This window comes from Monodon monoceros, unplaced genomic scaffold (genome assembly GCF_005190385.1).
Source record: "Monodon monoceros isolate NGI ecotype Baffin Bay Population unplaced genomic scaffold, NGI_Narwhal_1 Super_Scaffold_14, whole genome shotgun sequence".
Classification (NCBI taxonomy): Eukaryota; Metazoa; Chordata; class Mammalia; order Artiodactyla; family Monodontidae; genus Monodon; species Monodon monoceros.
In genome coordinates, this window is record NW_021703770.1 from 52,314,957 (window position 1) to 52,332,380 (window position 17,424).

Consider the following 17,424-nt stretch of genomic DNA (forward strand, 5'->3'; position numbering starts at 1 on the left):
TGAGGTACAAAATACTTTGAACTCAGCAGGGGGGAAAGACTCTCTTTTAAATATCAGTGTTATAAATCCATATTCTAGGTCTCTCCAAAAAGTTCTTAATACTGTGGCATATAATGTAAATTCCAAATGTGACCCTTCCACTTGGAAACCACTGTGACATTCAAAATACCAAACTCTTCAAATTATAAAGACCATAAACACAGCCTTCACCCATGACTTCGTTTCATTCATGATTTACAAACAGAAAAAAAATGGGAAATCTTGAGGGAGAAGATGTGATTTTTCATTAGCTATGAAGATTTTCAAAACTGCATTAGTCTCACTTCATTAGGTCTCATAATCACATTAGCTGCGTGGCATTGTAAGGGAAGAAATGCCCTGCAGAGACCTCCCAGTGGATTTCCTAGGAGTTTCACTAACCCCTGCCCCCTGGGACTCAACATAGGATTAGATTTTTCCTTTCATAGGATGAACCAATGGAAATGATACAGCTTGTAGGAACCACGTTTACACAGACGTTTCCTCTCACACTTTCCTAATTCCTGCTACAGTGATTCCCCTGGCCAAATGATGTCAGTTCTGAGTAATTCTGATCCCCTAAAGACTTTAAGATGAGTAACTTCCACCTCACTGGGATTCCTGTAGGACTTGTAACAAATTCAGAGCCTGGGGTTTTCAGCGAGCTACTTAATGTTAGGATCACTTAGGACACGTGTTAAAAATACAGATTCTTGGGCTCCACTGCAGCTGTATTATATCAGAATATCTGAGGGTCAGGCCTTGGCATCAGCAGTGTAACAAGTGCCCAGCGGGTTGTGAGCAGGACTGAGAGGGTTTGTGGGGGGGGGGGGGCATCTCTGCAATGGCTGATGCTCTCACGTGGCCTGGGAAGGAAGCCAAATGAAACCAATGGGGCTGAGAGATGGACGGGCCTGGAGGCCGTGCCCTTTGATACCAGTCGAGGCTAGTTATTCGGTAGGGCCACAGTCAAAACACTCATCCACTGAAGTTGAGAAAATATTCTGCTCACAAATGAGATACTCTTCTATCCTACCATGTCTCTACTCAAGACCCTACAGTTTATTCCATACTGCCTTTATTTTTTTTATTATTTTTTAACATCTTTATTGGAGTATAATTGCTTTACAATGTTGTGTTAGTTTCTTCTGTATAACAAAGTGAATCAGATATATGTATACATATATCCCCATAACCCCTCCCTCTTGAGTCTCCCTCCCACCCTCCCTATACCACCCCTCTAGGTGGTCACAAAGTACGGAGCTGATCTCCCTGTGCGATGCAGCTGCTTCCCACTAGCTATCTATTTTACATTTGGTAGTGTGTATATGTCCATGCCACTCTCTCACTGCCTCCCAGCTTACCCTTCCCCCTCCCCATGTCCTCAAGTCCATTCTCTACATCTGTGTCTTTATTCCTGTCCTGCCCCTAGGTTCATCAGAACCATTTTTTTTTTTAGATTCCATATACATGTGTTAGCATACAGTATTTGTTTTTCTCTTTCTGACTTACTTCACTCTGTATGACAGACTCTAGGTCCATCTGCCTCAGTACAAATAACTCAATTTTGTTTCTTTTTATGGCTAAGTAATATTCCGCCTTTATTTTTTGAAACAACTTTTTAAAATTTAAATGTAGTTGATTTACAGTATTGTGTTAGTTTCAAGTGTACAGCAAAGGGATTCAGTTATATATATTTTTTTTCAGATTATTTTCCGCTTCTCTCTGCTATACAGTAAATCTTTGCTGCTTATCTATTTTACGTATAGTGGTGTGTATCTGTTAATCCCAAACAGCTAATTTATCCCTCCCTCCAACTCCTGCTTTCCCCTTTGGTAACCGTAAGATTGTTTTCTATGTCTGTGAGTCTGTTTCTGTTCTGTATATAGATTCATTTGCATTATTTTTTAGATTCTGCGTGTAAGAGGTATTACATAATATTTGTCTTTGTCTGACTTACTTCACTTGGTGTGATATTCTCTGGGTCCATCCATGTTGCTGCAGACGGCAATATTTCATTCTTTTTTATGACTAAGTAATATTTCATTGTGTGTGTGTATACATAATATATATACCTGTGTATACACCACATCTTCTTACCACATCTTCTTAAATACTCTGTATTGCCTTCTGTATCTAGTTCGAAGTGTTTTTGGCTGTCCATGATATTAATGGCCATTGTAATGAACACAGACCTCTTACAAAGAATGTGACAGGTTCTGATGGTTGAGTTTCATGTTTAGTCACGTCACACCTTGTAAGAACAGAATCTCCACAGGGGTTGCCATTCTGTTATACCCATCTCCCCATCTCTGTCAACAGAGTGTTGTCTTCCCTAAAGTGGGCAAAGGAGAAGAAGAAAATAAATGTGCTGAAGTACGTAGACATGTACATACACGTGTCATTCTTAAACTCCCAAAGTACCCCATGGAGTAAAGCCAGCTGTAAACAAAATGGTAAAGCAGAAAAAAATTACCAGAAAAGTCCTCCGAGTCTGTTCCCCTTGCCTCCCTCCACGTACAGTGTGTCTGCCCTCTGGCCTCAGCCCTCTCACCTTCTCCTTCCCTCCCTTGTCCTCACTAGGTGAATTGCTCTGTTCTGTCATTTATGCCTTAATGGGATTTTAAATGCTTGTGCCACTTCTTGCATGAATGTTTTTTTAAGCTTTGCTTTCACTGTAAAGTGAAAGCAGTTTTCTTCCATTAGGGGGTGGGGGGACGGGGCGGGGGTACTCTCTACAGGTACCCGCCCAGGTCCTTGAAATCTGATCCATCCTCAGCAGTTGGCTGACCCTGACTGTGAAGGGTGGGTGCGTGGGTCCCTGGTGGTGGTCCTGTCCACCCCATACTCATGCAAAGGCTGCCTTTGGAATCCACCAGACACAATGAGGACAGTTCTCAGCTTGAAACAACATCAGTCCAAGGGCACCGCAGCTGCGTCAATGCCACGGCGCCTCTGCTGTCAAGCTGAACGGAATCACGCTACAATTATTGTGGCTAGATGTTGTTTCTCATGCAATATGGTGGAAATGAAAAGACTTCTGGCTTTTTTCCCCCCTGACTTCCCATGCTTGGAATTCAACAATAAATTGTTTTTCATCTGTGATCAAAATATATCTGTGTATTAGGAACTTAATTCTAAAGATTTTCCACCTCTTGCCAGTTGAATTTTGCAACTGAATCGCAACAGACCAGTGTCATCTCATATTTAAGGTGTGATTAGAAGATGAAACAGTCCTTGGCACAGAGTAGGTATTTAGCAATTATTTGTTCAGTGAATTACTGAGTGTCAAAGAGTAAAATACAGTTTGTGCCTTAGTGTCAAAGAGTAAGAAACATTGGAGGTATTAGTCAAGAAACGAATGAAGCCACCCTCAAAGAGTGGTGCATCTTTCATAATAAAGACAGAGAAAGTCTCCAGAATGTTCTGTCACATTTGGAATCTCCTCAGGCTTGTCAAGTATTGAGATTGGAAATTAGATGGATCCCTTTCAGACTTGCTGTCTTTGTAAGATTTTCCTAAGTTGGGGCATATGCCTTTAAAAAGCCTCAGAAGCTTCCAGCAGCCGCATCTTCTCTCTAAGTTACCTGTGCACACCCACCTGCATACTTCGGTTTGATCTTCACACTTTGTTGAAAGGCTTTTATAAATATGAATCGTAAATGTGTAAATATATCAACTACACGTGAATGAGAAAATAAAGAGACTCCTCGTCTGCTCTGCAGCCATTGTGCCTGGGGTCGCTGCCAGATGTGCTGTTGATGTTCTGGGGGTGTCGGGATTGACCTCCGGCGCTGGACCCTGACCGTAAAGACCGCCCATGGTGTCCCCTCCTGACATCTGTGTGACTGGTGTGGCCTTATCAGGTTTTCCCATGGATTATTAAGACTGTGTTTCCTGGGGAGTTGAAACTATTGATCACACTGAGAATTTCCGGTTCTTGCTGGGTCAATACTTCCCTTTGTGTGGAAAGTTCTGGATTCGGGTCGTAAAACTTAGGAATCACTGGCTACTTTTATAATAGAATCTCAGAGCTGGAAAGAAACTTTATAAATGACCTCACTTTTCAGAAGGATAAACTGAGGCAGAGGAGGTTCGGGCTCATTCCAGGCCACAGAACAATGTAGTGGAAAGGGATGGAGCAGAAGCTGGGTCTGTGCCTCCATACATCAGTGACTTGTCTCATTAGACTCTGTAAAGGGCAGCCTTTTATTTGTGTGCTTCTGTGGGAATCAAGAAGGCTTCAAGGACACAGGAGCTCTGACCTCATCTCACCTAACTTTAAGGAAGATGAAGGCCAAGTTTCAGCCCCAGGGATCTGGCTCAATGACCCTTCAACCCTAGCTGAAGGTAGATGAACATCTACACTAGTATTATTCATACATGGCCCTCAGACCAGCAGCCTAGACCTCCCCTGAGGGCCGAATAGAGATGCAGGATTCACAAGAACATAGAGAACAGACTGGTGGTTACCAAGGGGAAGGGGGTTGAGGGAGGGATGGAGCGAGAGGTTGGAATTAGCAGATGCAAACTATTATATATAGGATGGATAAACAACAAAGTTCTACTGTATAGCACAGAGAACTATATTCAATATACTATGATAAACCAGAATGGAAAAGAATATGAAAAAAAGATTGCAAATATATGTATAACTGAATCACTTTGCTGTACAGCAGAAATTTACACAACATTGTAAATCAACTGTACTTCAGTTAACAAAAAATAGTAAAAACTGAAAAAAAAAAACAAAACGCAGGATTCAGAATCTGCCGCTTAACAAGATCCCCAGGTGACCTGGAGAGGAAGTAAGGTGCTATTCTAGAACAGCCTTCTCCAGTTTCGGCACGCATCACAATCACCTGGAGGACTTGTTAAAACGGAGATTGCCAGACCTCACCCCAGACTTTCTGATTCATAAGCCTCAGAGAAGGCCCCGAATTCTGCATTTTTAACAAGTTCCCAGATGATGGTGAGGCTTCTGCTCCAGAACCACCTTTGGAGGAGCTCTGCCCTACAAGGTCCGTGGCCCTGTCGCTTCCTCTATAAGGAGCTTGGGAGTCACACTCCTTGAGTCATGTGCTCCCCCCACCCTCCTGGCAGAAAGCCTTGAGGGTGAGCCCGGAGTACCTACATTTTCAAACACAAATTCTGACTCATTGTAATCAAGCTGTCACTCTGTCTCCCTAAGTAGTTTCTGGGAACACCGGCAAGTAACTCGCAGGGATGGTTTTTGAAGATTTTGCTTTCTAGAGGTCAATGAAAAGCATTTTGTCAGCCAGTTTTATAATGTAAAGAATTCTTAATGTTTTTTAAATGTAGGAAAGGTGAGAATTAAAGATGGCCTTGATGTGTTGAGCACTGGGTAATGTCACGCTACCTTCTTGCTAGTGCCTGGGTAGAATGTTAACTCTTACCTCAGAGTCCTTACATCCGGGTACATCAGAAGGTGTGGCTGATCTAACTCACAATGAAACCAGTACTACGAACTGGGATTCCTCTGGGATGTGGCTTAAATTGCTATCTAACTCTGAAATTCCACTTCTTCCATCCTGAAGGTTTCCTTTTCCCAGAATAAGCATCTTTTGATGTACAGTCTCCATGAGGTAGCATTGTTAGGTGAGGGCTTGGTAAAAGCTAATTGGGATGTGACAGATACTGGAGCATTTGTAATTAGTGTCCAACCACAGTTCAAGTGTTAAAATGAATCTGATCTTTTAAATATCGTGGTCCGTGAGTGGAGGGTTTGAAAGGCATTTATGTCACATGGTAAATTTCTGATCCTCTCAGCAAAGACACTGAAGGGTTTGGGGATTTTTTTGTTTTGTTTTTCTTTGGTTAAGTCTTTTACTACTATTTTTTTAACAAGTGTCTGAATCACCCGTGCGTCAGAAGCCAAATAAAAACAGGCAAAGCAGTGCTTAACAGAGTCCTGACCTCACGTAGAGAACAGACTTGTGGTTGCCAAGGGGAAGGGGGCTGGGGGAGGGGTGGGTTGGGAGTTTGGGGTTAGCAGATACAAACTATTACATATAGAATGGAAAAACAACAAGGTCCTACTATAGAGCACAGGGAACTATATTCAGTATCTGGTGATAAACCACAATGGAAAAGAATATGAAAAAGAATGTAAATATATGTATAACTGAATCACTTTGCTGTACAGTAGAAATTAACACAACACTGTAAATCAACTATACTTCAAGAAAATAAATTTTTAAAATAAAAATAAATAAAAGTCCCACCTCAGTAAACTGGCCCGTGTGTAAACAGCACATCCCCACCAGACTCCAGCGAAGAAGATGGTGCCAGGGCTGCAAAGTGCTCTAGTTCCCGTGGAAGGGAGACCCATGATGACATGGCTGGGAGTGAACAGTGGGCGAATCGGAGGAGAGGGAGCGTTCTTCTCTCTGGTGCCGGAAACAAGTCACGACCGCGTGAAGTTGAGCCTGCCAGAAAGATGGCGTGGCTCCCATGTCCTCACCTGTCTGCTCTTGTCCCAGATGGGCGGACACCTGGGGGTTATGAACATGGTGGGGATGGCTGTGTTTTTTTTTTTTATTTCAAGCCTATGAGTCGAAACTGATATACACTGGGCCCCTTCAGGACCCTGAGGGGAACGTGGGGAGAGGCCAGTCGATCATGTATAGGATGGAGGCAGCACCATGGAGATTTCCCCACCAGCTAGTCAAGCAGGCAAGCCAGCTTCTGGAACCCCTCACATCCCCAAGAAATTTCAGCCTCGTTTGAGAAGACTGAGAAAAAGAATTTCTTCTAATTCTTAACCGTCTCTGAAGGCCAAGTCAGTATCCACCTCCTCTTGGATCCTCGGAATTATTTACTCATTATTAATTCATTCAACTTATGTATTAAGTGCCTACTGTGTGCCACACACTAGGACTACAGCTGCGAACAAGATACGTCTCTCCACAGCCTCCCTCCTGGAGCTTGGACCGGTGGAAGAGACACACAAAGGGCTTCATCACTCTACTCTTGAGTGATGCTATGAAGGGAAAAGCTTGTTAAAAAAAAAAAAAGGGCTTCCCTGGTGGCGCAGTGGTTGAGAGTCCGCCTGCCGATGCAGGGGACGCAGGTTCGTGCCCCGGTCCGGGAAGATCCCACATGCCGCGGAGCAGCTGGGCCCGTGAGCCATGGCCGCTGAGCCTGCGCGTCCGGAGCCTGTGCTCCACGACGGCAGAGGCCACAACAGTGAGAGGCCCGCGTACCGCAAAAAATAAAAATAAAAAATAATTTAAAAAAAAGGGCAGGGGGCCTAAACTAAACTGGGGAGGGGGAAACAGCGTCAGAAAAGCTGCTCCAAGGAAGTGACATTTAAGCTGAGACCTGAGGGATGGTTAGGCTTCCATCGGATGAAAATGTGCAAAGGCGGCCAAGAATAGTTAAGGCTCCCCTTTCCCTTGAGAAATGTAAGACCCAGGACTGTGAGGGAGGGAAGAGAGAGGTGTGTATCAGATTCCTAGGAGAGGAGGGAGGCGTGACGTGTCATCGCTGAGAAGGGGCCAGAGGGACGCCAAGTTTGGGGATACACTGAGATCGCCAGTGTGGAGACCTGGTAAGGGTGGTGAGGATTCACGTACAGAGAAGCAAGTAATTCCAGTGCTGGGACCTTTTTCAAGAGACCTCAGGCTGCTTTGGTGACAGTACAAAAGAGGCAGGTGGCTGTGTTTGTTCCAGAGCTAAGGTTTTGCCTTAAGACATACTTGGCTTAATTTTTAATTGTTTGCCCGATGTGCTCTTCTCTTTTATTCTCCTTCTCTCCCTTACCTAATAAATTATTCATTAAACTTGCATTTTGAGAGTCAGCTTGCGAATCCTCCCTTTGCAGTAACATGTATTCAGTAAAAATGTCTTGAAGTCGTCTCCTGTTTGCCAGCTCATGGAGATGCTGAGAATGTGGTGGGATACAAGATGGATATATCCCTGCCCTCAAGGAACTTTTCATTCAGATCAGATGAGCAAACATGCAAGGCAGGAAGAAATAGAGCGTAAAGTTCAAACTGCACACTTTGTGAAACAGCCCATTAAGACTTGCTTATGCAAGTTGAAGACCCTATACCTGGATTCCTCACCCATGTCTGTCAGAATCATTTTCTCCCTCTCTCTCTCTCTCTCTCTCTCTCTCTCTCTCTCTCTCTCTCTCTCTCTCTCTCTCTCTCTCTCTCTCTCTCTCCCTCCCCGACCCCTCTTCTGTTCTCTCATGAGATTTACCATTAAAAGTAAAAAAAATGAGCCTTGGGAATTGGTTTTCAAGTCAGGATAGGAGGAACAACCTTAGAAGGCATTCCTTACCCACCAAAGTCACTGCCTTTTGGCTTTTCTGAAGGCAAAAACCAAGACGGCGGCAGAGCTTTGATAAGCAATAAACTATATTACTTCTGTAACGTAAGTTTAATGTATTTTTGAAGACAAGTGACAGCCACACACACACACTCCCAAAGGGTCAGATTTCCCATTTCCCATGGGGATCAACAGGTTTAATGTGCACAAGAAGAAATCAGGTTACGCTTACAGATGGCCTGAAGGATTTATAACCCGCTCTTGGGATGAATGCCTTGCTCTTTCCACAGCAGCAGCAAGCCTTGATGGCAGCAGGGCCAGTTTGGTGGTGTCAAGGCTCCCCAGGTTCCTTTCTCTCGCGCTTCAAGCTGCTGCACGAAGAAATGTCAAGATACTGCTCCATAGTGCTGTAAATAAAATGATTCGGGAAACCATAAGGAAAAACTTACCTTGGTGTCCTTTACCACCTTCTGCTCTTTGGGTGTGTTTCCCCCCGACTCAGGGAAAGAGAGAAACGGGGATATCTTTGTAACAACTGGTACGTCAGAGACCCTTGGGCCTTAGCAGGGCCCTGGTGGACAGACGCGGCTCCGTGTTTACAGCAGACCCGCTTGACTCTCACACAGAGTTCAGTGCGCAAAGCTTACCTAGAGCAGAGCCCCTTTGGTCGGAAGAGAAATTGACCCGGATTTGAATACTTGAGCTTAAAACTCTTTCAGGAGACCGGAGACCTCAGCGGAGAGGTTCATGCTTCCATAGCCTGTGCATCTGCCCACGTGCCTCACAGGACAGAAGCCCAGCAAAGAATTTAGGTGTTTGGTTAAAATCTGTTGCTCGTAAAGTGTCATTTTACCGCATGGTTCCCACACCTGGTGATGACCCGGGAAGGAGGCGTTCCCATGGCGATGGATCCTTGACCTCCTTATTTCGGCCATTGGTGAGAAGCCATGTGGAGGTGGTTTCCAACATGCTTAATTATGAGTCAACTAGGACAGCTATAAAATGGTAATGACCATCATTACTGACCTCAACCGGCTTCAGCGGAACTAAGTGTCTGCTTCTATAGCTAATCTCACCGGCCATCCCAGCTCTACCAAATTATACAGAATTTGCAGCCATCAGAGCACCTACCTGTTAAATGTGTTTGGCTAAACAAAGAAATAGCCGGTAGTTGGCCTGCACCTTTCATTGATTTCATCCGGTTTTTGCTTTCTTTTTTGTTGGAATTGATTGGGGTGGCGGTAGTCCAGGCTAATGAAGACAGTTAAAAGGCTCAGCAGAGGCACCGACAGCAAGAATAACTGAGGTCTGTCCTGAGAATAGAATTACACTGCCCCCTTGTGGTTAAACATGGCACCTGCTTTTAAAGTAAAAGGCCCTCGGTTTTTCTCAAGATTGAATCGCTTATTGATTAAAATCGTGAAAGGAACGGATACAAAAGTATGAGTGATTATGGAGCTTTTAGTCCGAAATAGTTATCCAACCCTACTTCTAAAAGAATCCCCGAGAGCAGTCCTATAAACTCAGGCATCGACCTTTCTCAGGGCCAAATGACAATTTCCCACAGTACTCTGAAATGATATAAAATTGCGGGGTGGGTGAAATGCCACTGCCTCTTGTCAATATCATGCATTAAATTACAGTCACCGGTCATGATGGAACGTCAATGCAACCAATGGTGAAGCCTATTCTAAAACAAAAAAATGGATGTACAACTATTAAACTAAATCTATTTCATTAGTAGTATGATCTTTTGCAACACATGTTAGTGGGGCATTCAGGTGCTGTAATAAATGTTTGCTGAGGTACGGTGAATGGTCATCCTTTGCTCTATGTTGAATAACTCATAGAATATTTACACATGCGGTCTGACAGCGGGATATTTTTTAACTTTGAAGAAACAGTATTCTATAATTGAATGCAATTTTATTGAGACAGGTAGGAACAGGATGGAGAGAAATAGGCTTAAATATCTCCTTGAAAAAATCGTGAGAGATCGCCCCAAATAGTTCATGTATTTCTGCTGGTGTGGGTTGATGCTGGATGCTCAGGAAGCATCTTACTTGATACAGGAATTAGCAGAAAATTAGCTGGTCCCCAAGGCCGGTAACAACATCAGGGACTCCGCAGCCTTGGATTATCTTTTCCACGTGGACCTGGTTGGTAAAGGCGCACAGTGTATGATATAGAAAACCCTCGCTCCTTCGGGGGCCCTTCCTTTTCAGGGTGACTTCTTACTTCCCGGACCCTGTGCCTCGCTGTCCTCATTCTCTCTCTCTGTCGCTAATCCTGAGAGAAGCCTTGAGTCTCAGGGAAGGACAGCGATGCCCCGCCCTGCTCAAAATGAACTCCACGAAAGAACCCTGAACACTGCATTTAAGTTCAGTGAAACCAGTGCAGGAGCGTCCAGCCTTGGGGGGAAAGTCCATTCCACTTCTTGGAAAGCCCTGGACCATCCACACAGGACTTCCACTCTCATCTCCACCAAGCGGGAGGAATGTGGAAGTCATAACGCATACATCCGTTATGGGTGTTAGCTCTTCTCTACACACATGGGGGAGGGGCAGTCCGTCTACACACGGTGAGGGGGTAATCTACATATGCGGTGGAGGGAGGGAGTCGTCCATCTACACAAATGGGGCGGGGGAAGGGGATAGTCTGTCTACACACACGGTGGGGAAAGAGGGGGAAGTAGGCCGTTTACACACACTGGGGGGCGCAGTTCATCAAAACACACACGGGAGGGCTAGTCTGTCTACACACATGGTGGGGACAGTCCGTCTACACACACTGGGTTGGTGGGGGGAGGCAGCCATGTCTCAATAGTAAATGAGCCACTAAAATTTAAGAAGGAGATGACCAGAGAAGAAATGGGCAGGAGAATTATGGAAACAGGAGACCAAAAAGAGAAAGAGACCAGGAGAGGAGAGTACCAGTGGTGCAGACCTTCTCTAAAACTGGAACAATCCCACCGGGAGGGAGGTCATGTGTGTGTAGACCCCTGGCCCCTGCAAGGGTAGGTGTTCCTGCTGCACTGCCACCACAGCTGTGACCTGTGTGGCTCCTGGTCGAGTTGCACATGGAGGTTTCTGAGAGGTGGAAGCTGCCCACGCAATTGGAGCCCTTACCCTTAGGGTACGATGTATTGATAATCTGACTCGGAACCAGTACCAGATGATGATCTTGCTTTTCACTGTGAGATTTTTTTGTCCACGATGAGAACTTTTGTAAAAAAGCATTTCTGTCAGTAGCTTTTCTGCAAATTCTGGTTGAAGGGGAGTGATCCAGGAGTTTTGACACATTTTCTGTGAGTTACATCCTTTATTCAGTAGCTGGTAATAATCGACTTTCACCCTTTTTCTCCCCACACTGTTCTGCTAGCTGGAGCACCACATAATTCATTATATTCTATCGCCTCCCCCTGTTGAGAAAGAGAGAAAGAGAAAAGAGAAACGTGTACCAGAGATGGAGAGAGGGTCCTGCTGGATAGATATGTGCCTTTTGAATAATTCACTCAGCAAACTATTTTCTAAGAACCGGGAACTTTATAAAGAGACATTGATTAAATCGTTGTACGAATGAATGAGCAAAGGAGAGAAGGAACACACAAACGCCTGCACAACAGATATCTTTTGTTTGTACCTCCTGAAATGTGTTATGCATGAACCTGGATCTGGATATAAAAATTTATTTCATATATATTCAGAGGTCCCCGTCATTCATGCCCTTGAATGTATTTTAATAACGTGTGGCGCCAGTTTGTAGTCTAAGTTTAAAAGTGAATTATTCATTGTTTCAACAAATCAGAAGAGAAGTGCTGGTGATTTTCACTCAGTTATAGCTGTCCAGGGGCAAACAGGCAAGGGCAATTTGACCATCCATTCCTGTATGCATGTAGTGTTTATAGGTATAATATATAACCAACACAGGAAGAAAGAAGTTCTGTATTACCCAGGAAGTTGTCATTTATTTATTTATAGAGCATTAAGAAGTGTTCATGTTGGTTCAAGGCCATATAGAAAGCAATAGACTTCATCTAGAAATCTCTCTGTGTGCTTGTAGATAAAATTTCTTTTTCTCCAGCTTTTTATTATTTGTCACCTTTAAATATTGAAATAAATGTGAAATGTTTCACCTGGAGAAAATCTGGTCTCGTTGAACCACAGTGACTCCATTAAGCTCCCCAGGTGCTGACTTGATGTAGATGCTCAGTGATGGCTACATAGAGTCACAGGTCTGTTACGGAAGCAAATGCAAATGCAAACATCAACCGTCTTTTTCAAGAAAAAAAAAATGTTTTGAGTTTTGATGAATTATCATGACAAAAATATTTATTTGCTGACTTTATTCATGAATCTTGAAATGAAGTTAAAGGCTGTTTAAGTGAGAATGTTCTAGAATTGAGCAAAGCAAATGTTCTTTAAACAAGGCATCTCTGACGAGAGATCATCGTTGATTTGATATAGCACTCTGTTTTTCAAAATCTAAAAGTCTTAAAATATTTCACAGAACTCATTGGCCATTTTCATTTAGAAGCCCTGTAGCTGGACCGGGAAGCGGTAGCCCCCAGTGAGAAGGAGCGCCCTCTAGGGGCTGAGACCACTGGCGCTGGAGTCAGAGCTGGCTGGTCTCATATCGTCCGCTGCCACTGAGCGCAGTGACACCGTCAGGGAACTTAGTGTCTCTGAAAAATGGGGGTTAGCCGTGCTTTCTTCACAGACTGGTGGCAGTGATCAAATGAGGAAAGCACTCGAGTCCCAGGCACATGCAGGGTACTAATACGTCCCAGCTTTTATACTCAATTTGTAGTTGTTTATAAATAGGTCTTATTTGCTGCCGGTGATGCATTCTTAGCGTAGACTTTCAGCCATCCCTTTGAAAATGGACTTATTGAGTGCTTACAAAGTTTAGTGAAAGCCAGCCCTGAATATAAAGTCACATACTCAGAACAGTTAACTGTTTATGAAGGTGAATGTAAAGACAATCCATTTCGTTAACTGTATTGACCTTAAACCTTCTAGAAGAGAAGCAGGTTTGGGGAGTTGGGGATTCAGGTGGGAAAGATGCAAACTGCATTTTTGTGAAAGCTGTAATAAATGCTTTACACTGTTCTGGCAAAAAAAAAAAAGAACAAGGGAAACCAAATAAGCATTTATTCATTTGCTGTGGAGTACTTGGAGTCTTAAATTTACTTGAAGACATTAAGAATCTATCCCCAAACATATGCAAATAACAAGACATCCGTTGCCTCAAACACTGCGCTAGGCACTGCAGGCTCCTGCTTTGTGTTTTGGGTGAGAAAACAAAGGCCTGGACCACAGAGGGGAACTTGCCCAGACGGAGTTCCAAGTCGTGTCCAGTGCATTCTGCACACACCTCCCTGCTCTGCTCAAACGCCCCCTTCACCCCACGCCCCACCAGGAACTTACTCCCAGATTCTGGCATTTCACGCGAGAAGTTGTCAAAACACACGTTGTTCTCTCTGCAGGAGGACGCAGCCCTCTGCCCCCATGTCGCCACCTTGGAAGGACTGACCAAATCCAGCAGCCTGTGCCACTTCCCACCCACCATGGGACCCGAGGGAAGCTTGCTGAGTGGCGGACAAATGCAGATCACCCTGTGGGGAAGCCTGGCAGCTGTGGCCACCTTCTTCCTCATCACCTTCCTCATCTTTCTGTGCTCCAGTTGTGACAGGTGAGAGCAGTGCATGTCTACTAGAGCCTAAAAATAACATGTTCCCTGGACCCAGAAGACTTTCTATATAAAAAGCCTGTGATGAATGGCATCTCACTGCATAGACGTTCCCAGAAACTCGTATGTTAGATGAACTGACTTCTCTGCCGCAAAGGAGCCCAGAACCCTTTTTATTAGATCAGTGAAAAGCCACATCTGATTTTCCTGGGGAGCAACTGGAAGAGCCCTTATGTATGAAACTTCCCAGAAGGAAATTTTTGCTATTCTTATGAGCACACCCTTGTCCAAATGTGTACTTTCTTTTTCCATCTGTGGACATTTGGAAATCTAAGTATCATGTGCGTTACAGATACTCTTTTTGTTGCCATTTGAGAGTTACTGAGAATTTTTGCTGCTCTGTAGCTTTCAGGGGGTCATTTTATTAAGGATTTGTTATATAGAACTGCAGTTTCTTAAACATTCATTTTTTTCTACAGGAGAAACATTCTGTGTATGAAATAACCATCTTGTCTTATTTTAGAATTATACTTCTCTCTCTCTCTCTCTCTTTCCCCTCCCCCTTTCCTCCCTCTTTGTCTCCCTCATATACAATAAAATGTGTAACCCCTCCACCAAGAAGAAAAGGAGATCTTTGCTTGGAGAGAAGCAAAGTCCTTTCTAACCAGGAGTGATTTTCCAGGTGTTCAGACATTGTTACAACATATGCAGCTCTCTGGTGAGGGCTGCTGCTGGGAGCCAGAGCAGACCAGCTGACAGCTATCCCTCTTTCAAACTCTTCTCAGTAACCTTGGAAGAGACTGGATAAGTGTCATTTAAAAGTCTGGATGTGGCTTTGTGCCCTAAAGTCTCTGTCAGGAGGGGAAAATCCAGACTCCCTGAACACAAGTAGCCTCCAAATCCCTGCCCGGTTTGGATCCAGGACTCCAGGGCTGGGAGAGAGACTAACTGGCCAGAAAGATGAAGAAATAGAAGCAAAGCTAGAGGAGTGTTTGTTCCCCTGGGCCTGGGAGGGCCTGCCTTGCAATTATTTATGCCCCCACTAGGTGTCACTGTTTCCTTATACATCTATGGGAAAGGTAGCCTCTAGTACTGATGGCTTTCTTTATCCTGTCCCGAGTAAAAATAAATTCTATTTTTACTGGATGGACTTTTCCATAGACTGCAAGTACATATGACTCATCCTGAGGGCATGTAACCTCCCCGACAAGCCAAAAGTTGTATTTTCTTTATTTTCTCAATCCCATGGCAGTGTGTGACTTTGCAAAGACTGAATTAAGAAAGATGAAGAGATGAGAATTGTTGATTTCCTTACAAAAAACAAAAACAAAAAACTCATTCCAGTATTCTAGATATAAACAGTTTCTACTCAGGAAACTGCCCCAGTCCTCTTGTTCACTTGTATTTTCTACTCCTGGAGGAAGGGGACGTCCAGAGAGGTGACCAGCCCCTTGCTGGGACTTGACTCCCTCGGACCCTGCTGCCTGCAGAGGAGGGGTAGAGTGAATTGTCCGGCTTCTGCTTCCTTGGCAAAATAAACCCGGTTTTTAAAAGAGAGATTATTTAAATGTTGATCAAAGTTTGAAAAGGAAAGGGGAGTGTGTGTTTGATTTTAGATGGCACGTTGGATGTTACAGCCATGTTTCCTTTTCTGTTTCAGAGAAAAGAAGCCGAGACAGCACGGCGGAGACCATGAGAACCTGATGAACGTGGTGAGTATGCGTGCACGAGCTGTAAAGCATCAGCCGTTTATCTAAAGCAGGTCCCTACGAGCTTACAACCTGAAGGAAGCCCAGGGAGGCGATTCAGCCAGAGTTAACTGGCTGCCTGGGCCGTGTCCTCTTGCTGCAGGCTTATATTCACCGTGGCTAGAGGCCTGTGCAATTAGCCAGGTTGTTGGGAGAGCTCCTGAAACGGATGCAATTGTGCCAGTGCTGGAAGGATCCTCAGATAGTTCCAACCTACTGCAGGGACGTTTCTGTTTTGCCTCTGCTGGGCTCCAGCCGGTGTATTAGTTGGCTAGAACTGTCATAACAAAGGACCATAAACTGAGTGGCTTAATAAATTTATCATGTCACAGTTCTAGAGGCTAGAAATTCGAGATCAAGGTGGCAGTAGGGTTGGTTCCTTCCGAGAGCTGTGAGAGCGCATCCGTTACAGGCCGCTCTCCTAGCTTCCCGTGGTCGGTTGGCAGCCTTTAGTGATGCTTGGTTTGAAGATCTCTGCCCTTACATTGTGTTCTCCCTGTGACTCTTTACACCGTCTTCCCTCTATGTGTGTCTGTCTCTGTCCGAGTTACCCTTTTTTAAGGCTTCTGATATGACCTCATCTTAACCTGTTCCATCTGCAACGATCCTGTTTCCAAATGAGGTCAAGTCTAAGGTATTGAGAGTTCGGACTTCAGTATAAGAATTTGGAGATGATAAAATTCAACCTGTAACAGCTGATCATTAAGCTTACTGGAGCTTGGGACCCGCAGCATCCCAGATGTGGCCTGGCCTTGCTGGGTTTTCTTGCTCTGTGTCCTAAAGGGTCCTGATCGAGCCCCGCGGGCCTCTTGGATTCACCCAGATAGGGAGCAGCCTGGGCGTCCTGGTCCCACGTCATTCTCTCCCCTCAGGCCCATGCCTTTAACTGGCTGAGCAATTCCAGCAGCTGGGGATAGGGCCGCCCTCATATTCGCAAGGCTGAAATGGTGAAGATGCTTCCTGTCCCAGATGTAATTTCTCAAGATCAGGCATAAACTGGTTGGAGGAAGAAGGGGCAAAAAGGAAAGATGGGTGAGTGAAGTATGTCATGTGAGGTCTGGTATGAAATACTCAGCCAGCAGCCAGGTTCCAAGCTCACCCAGGAGGCGTCCCGGGCACCCTGCCCTATGATTGAGGGATAATTCCAGGCCATGCAGCGAAGTGGTCAGCCCTCCTCTCCTGGGAGCTCCTGGGGAGTTCCTTCCTTTCATCTCTGTATGCAGGCGGCTCACACACACACACCCTCCACTGCTTTCCAGGTTTCTCATCACCCCCCTCCTTTTTACCCCCGTTGTCACCCTCACTGCAGTCTCTGGTTGTCTATATCCCCACTTCTCACCTGCCCCCAGCGCCTCTGTTGGATTGCCGCTGTGCGGCACCCAGAGGGTGGGTGGGAGAGGAGGTGGTGCCTCCACTGTGGCTTCTCCCACGTGCAGGTCCCAGGCCCCAGCTTTCTTCCCTTTGCCACTCTCCTTGGTGCCCGTTGGCAGGAGACGCGGGGCTGGGGGAGAGGCTTCCATCTCCATTTGTTAGAAGACTCGGGGGGGTGGGGGGAGGCTGGGAGCAAGCCCTCGGGTCATCCTGATATTTGCTCAGGTGTGAGAACCTCTGCTCTAGACCTTTGGTTCCTGCTCTTCTGCTAACGCCCAGCAGCAGCCCTGGGTGAGAC

General features: G+C 45.1%; 1 protein-coding gene across 5 annotated transcripts in view; it reads left to right on the forward strand.

Moving 5' to 3' along the window:
* The window catches only part of PAG1 (phosphoprotein membrane anchor with glycosphingolipid microdomains 1), a 136,715-nt gene that overhangs the window by 101,848 nt on the left and 17,443 nt on the right, over positions 1–17,424 (forward strand). For all 5 annotated transcript variants that reach the window (XM_029222896.1, XM_029222898.1, XM_029222895.1 and 2 more), the window contains 2 exons: positions 13,805–14,010; positions 15,668–15,719. In XM_029222896.1, coding sequence (XP_029078729.1) covers positions 13,805–14,010; positions 15,668–15,719 — 258 coding nt within the window. The remainder of the gene's footprint in view (positions 1–13,804; positions 14,011–15,667; positions 15,720–17,424) is intronic.